Below are 4527 nucleotides of genomic sequence, written 5' to 3'. Positions count from 1 at the left end.
TGCTGGGGGCTGCTGGATCCAATCTCAGCCTTGCATCATACCAACAGTTTCAGTTTAGAGGAATTACAGAGCTGTGACTGAACCACTTTTGTCCCCCAGCTTTTAATGATGGCAAATCAGAACTATTGATAGAAATGAACTTATTTAGGGTTACAAATGATCAGACAGAAGATCTTCATCAGAATTATTTACTGCACAATACAAACACTAAAACTACCAGGAGTACAGGAGAAGAGAGGACAGTGCTCTGCACTAAAGCAATTGTTGAAGCCATTCTACTGAAGCTGGCACAAAAGCAATAATTCTTAATTAGAAATGGATGGAACTCCCCCAGACCAACGCTCATGAGGAGATCTCTGCTCTCAACCTCCAGCAGTGACCTTGGGGCGTCCCCAGCCAAGGCAGGAATCTCCACACACAACCCCCAGGAAGGGTTCTGTTGGAAGAAGCTGCCCCTGGGAAAGGGGACTGGCCCTTTGTGGTCGAAAGGGATGGACTGACAGTCACTGGACTCCAGGGGTTGCCTCCCCATCAGGGGGTTCATTCGGGGTGGAAGCAGCGGCCGAAGCTCTTCCCGCAGTCGGGGCACTCGCAGGGTTCCCCTTACTGGTGGGTCCGTTGGTGTGAGGTCAAGTTACCGCTCTGGGTGAAGCTCTTCCCACACTCCCCACACTTGTAGGGCCTCTCCCCGCTGTGGATGCGCCGGTGCCTGACGAGGGTGCAGTTCTGGTTAAAGCCCTTCCCGCAGTCGGTGCAGCGGAAGGGCCTCTCATCCGTGTGCGTCCGCTGGTGGATGATGAGGGTGGAGTTCCGGTTAAAGCCCTTCCCGCAGTCGGTGCAGCGGAAGGGCCTCTCATCCGTGTGCGTCCGCTGGTGGATGATGAGGGTGGAGTTCCGGTTAAAGCCCTTCCCGCAGTCGGTGCAGCGGAAGGGCCTCTCATCCGTGTGCGTTCGCTCATGCATGAGGAGATTGGAGCTGGTCTTAAACCTCTTCCCACATTCCAAGCACTTGTAGTGACGTTCCCCAGTGTGAATGCGCTGGTGTTGGATCAGGTTGGAGTTGTTCCTGAAGCTCTTCCCACATTCCCCGCAGGTGTAGGGCCGTTCCCCAGTGTGGATGTGCTGGTGTCGGATTAGTTGGGTGCTCTTCCTGAAGCTCTCCCCACATTCCAAGCACCTGAAGGGCTTCTCCCTGCTGGGAGGCTGCTCAGGGACCATCAGGTCAGAGCTCTGCCTCAAGCTCCGGCCGCCTTCCCGGCACAGGCTGGCTCTTTCCTCCTCAGAGCACCTTGGGCTGGCTTTGGAGCCCCTCCTGCGGGGGGATCTCCGGCCCTTTTCCTCCCCGCTGCCTTCCTGCGCCGGGGAGCCCTTCAAAACGGCCTCTCCCACCAGGCTCTGCCGGGGGGATTTGTCCTCCGGGCTCTCCGTCCTCAGCTCGGGGCCTGGGGCAGGAAGCAACAAGGACAGGGAGGGGATTTGCCTCCGGCCCACAGGGAAGGCCAAGGACATCCCCCCAACTCCGGCCCCGGCAGGACGGCGGCGCCAGCGGGGTTGTCCTGCAGCCAGGGCCATGCTCGGCTGACAGAGCCAGCACAACACCCGCCCAAAGGGACACTGACTGCCTCCTCACCTGCCTGGGGGGCCCAAGGCATCTTCCTCTTCCTCGCAGCCTCCTTCATCTGCCCAAGCTTTGGGAAGGACAAATCCTGATGGGGGGGAAACAAGGGCTGAGGGTGTTGCCTTGGGGGTTCCTCCTGCCCAAGTCCATCTCTAGAACTCACCGGGCATCCTGTGACCATAAAAACCTCCAAAACACCAAGATTCAGCCCAGAAAAACCCAAACCACCCAGATTCAGGCAAAACCCCCCTCAGAAATAGCAAGAAGAGCCCCACACCCTCAAACTGCAAAAACTTGAGATTCAGATGAAATATACTCCAAAAATATGAAGATTAGCCAAAAAAAATCTCTCCCAGAAGTTCCCCCTCTCTGGTCTCTCCCCTCTGGGGTTGGAGGGTCTCCCCTGTCTGGGATGTTTGGGGTCCCCCTTAGGGATGCTGGCAGTGTTGGGGGTCCCAAGGGTCCCTTCTCCTCTGACTCTCACCTTCGAGGGGTCACGTTCCCAGACATTCCCCCTCTCCAGGTTCTCCACTCTGTTGTCCCAGGGATCCCAGGGGTCCCCACTGTCCAGGTTTCCCCTTCTCCACGCCCCCCATTTCAGGCTCCTGAGGGTCCCAGGGCTCCTCCCTCTCCGTGCTCCCCCCTCCAGGCTGCCGGGGGTCCCCCAGCTCCGGCATCTCCCCGCTCCGCCCTCCACACTTGGCAGCTCCCGGGCTCCACACCCACCCCCAGCACTCCTGGGGGGCCCCAAACCCGCTGTGTCCCCCCCATCAGCACTGGGCTGACAATGGAGCCGGCGGGGCCTGACCCAGCAACACCAACCCCCATCGTGGGGGGACCCACATCCCCCACCCACCACCAGGGCTCTGACCCCAACCCAGCCCGGCCCCCAAAAACCACCTCCCACCCACCCCCAACAGCCCCCAAGGGCACAGCCCTGCACAAGGGCCGGCTGTGCCCCAGGCACCCAAACAGCCCCACGGGCGGGGGGACACCAGAGGCTGCCCCAGGGCAACGAGAGCAGGGAGTGGATCGGGCCCCCTGACACGTGGGCGGGCTCTGGGCTCAGCCTGACCAGGGGCAATTTGGCACCAACAGCAGGGCCCTGAACGCTGGCTCGGCACAGGGGGCCCGAGCTCCCCCCTCTCCAGCTCTCGGGGCTCTCACAGCTCCCCCCTCTCTCCAGCCTCCCCCGCTCTCCAGGGATCAAGGCACGGGGACACCGAGGCACCCCCACGGCAACCCCAGTCCCGCTCCCTCCCCTCCCCTCAGCCCCCCTCTCCCACCCCTTCCCCATCGGCCCCCCAAACCCCGCTCCCCCAGCTCCCTTTGGGGGTGACCCACCGCCCCTCGCGCTCCCCTTGGGGGTCCCACCCGCTCTTTTCGCTCCTCTCCCCCCTTTCCCATCGTGGCCGCTCCGCTCACCCCACAGCGGCAGGAAGGGCCGGGACAGGGGTGGAGCAGCAACAGCAGGAGAACAATCGCCCCCCATCCCACGGGTGCCCAGGAAGGGGGAAATCGTCCCAAATATCCTGGGGGGGAGCGTGGGGGGTCTTGACATACTCAGGCTGCCAGCACAGATTTCCCTGCAAAGTCTGCAGGGAGTCAAGCTCTGCAGAGGAGACTGTGTCCCATGGATGGGATTGCAGAGGCTCCCTCAGGTCCTCAGCAGGAATCACCAACCAGGAATAGACACAAAAGGCCCCCACGAAGTTTTTTGGGGGAGTGTCCTGTAGGGAGGGGACAGTGTCACCCCACCAGGGCAGGGCTGGCAAGTGGGAGGCTGCTCCAGGGCTCTGCAAGAGGCCTCGTGCTCTGCTCGGCCCCAGCACTGGCTGGTCCCAACAGCCCCGGCTGCCCCCGGCCCTGGGCAGCTCTGCTGCCACAGGCTGTGCCCTCACCGTGGTCCTGCAATGGCCCTGCCTGTCCCTCCCCCGTGGCCCTGCCCACATCCCTGTCCCTTGGTTCTCTCTCTGCCAGCTCAGTGTGGGGCACACGGGCTGGGGGTCCCTCCCAAGCCCCCCGGGCAGCCGGCGTTGGCTGGGGGGATGTGAGGGCTGGGCCTGCTCAGCACAGCCCCGGCCTCGTGCCCAGCGCCTCTTTCCTGCCCCACACAAGAGCTTCCCGGCCCCCCCAGGGCTCCCCTGCTGCTGCCTCTGCTCCTGGCCCTGCCTTTGCTGCTCCCTTGGCCGGGGCAGCGGCTGCAGGGGGGGATGGCAGCAGCTTCAGCTCCACGGCACTTCCTGGGGGGAGCTCAGCCCGGGGGGACGGGCAGGGACCTGATGGGGATGGACAGGGGCCCAGCAGGGACAGCCAGGGCCTGCAGGGGAAGGCACAGGGACAACCTGGCCCCCCACACTGCCAGGGCTCTCTCTGCTCCTCCTTGCAGGCTCCGTGGCCAGGCACAGGTGGTGTTCCTGGGTGCCCACCATCTCAGCACTTGCAGCCGCTCAAATCAGCGCCCGCAGCTCTGCAGCAAAGCCCCAGCTCACCTGGCACACAGGGGATGGACACAGCACCTGCTCGGGGATGGGCACTCACAGCTTTGTGCCTTCCCCACCACGGGGCTCTCCTTCCTCAGCAGCACCTCTGCCTTGCACTTATTCTCAGCCTCACCTCAGGGCCTGGGCTCAAGGACAGGAACCTGCAGGGAGGGGACATCATGTGCAAGCTCAGGGCTGCCTGCTTGCACTGGGCTGGGGGCTTCTTTCTCCTTCTACAACCAGCCCACAACTCAGCCTGCTTTGCTAACACCACACATTTACAGACTAACCTTGGAGATAGATATGGACAGACATCTCTCTCACCCTGGGGATGGAGCCTCAAGCATGTGCTGCCACAGGAATGGCAATCAGAGAATCACAGAATCAGCTGGGTTGGAAAAGACCTCCGAGATCATCAAGTCCAGC

General features: G+C 62.2%; 1 protein-coding gene across 1 annotated transcript; it reads right to left on the bottom strand.

Moving 5' to 3' along the window:
- Window positions 1–276: 276 nt before the first annotated feature.
- LOC135406066 (zinc finger protein 239-like) lies at window positions 277–4274 on the bottom strand. The gene is made up of 3 exons (XM_064640618.1): window positions 4111–4274; window positions 1631–1706; window positions 277–1442 (listed from the first exon to the last, which is right to left on the bottom strand). The coding sequence occupies exons 2-3, from the start codon at window positions 1677–1679 to the stop codon at window positions 604–606; spliced, it is 888 nt and encodes a 295-aa protein (XP_064496688.1). The 5' UTR covers window positions 1680–1706; window positions 4111–4274; the 3' UTR covers window positions 277–603.
- Window positions 4275–4527: the final 253 nt, after the last annotated feature.

The sequence above is a fragment of the Pseudopipra pipra genome, chromosome W (genome assembly GCF_036250125.1).
Source record: "Pseudopipra pipra isolate bDixPip1 chromosome W, bDixPip1.hap1, whole genome shotgun sequence".
Taxonomy (NCBI): domain Eukaryota; kingdom Metazoa; phylum Chordata; class Aves; order Passeriformes; family Pipridae; genus Pseudopipra; species Pseudopipra pipra.
The sequence above is the reverse complement of the archived record's forward strand: the minus strand, read 5'-3'. Positions and strand labels throughout refer to the sequence as shown.

Excerpts from the sequence above, each read along its gene's own strand:
- LOC135406066 (XM_064640618.1), bottom strand. The coding sequence starts at position 1,679 with ATGAAGGAGGCTGCGAGGAAGAGGAAGATGCCTTGGGCCCCCCAGGCA. Across the intron at positions 1,443-1,630 it reads GCCTTGGGCCCCCCAGGCAG|GCCCCGAGCTGAGGACGGAG; the intron begins GTGAGGAGGCAG and ends TTCCTGCCCCAG.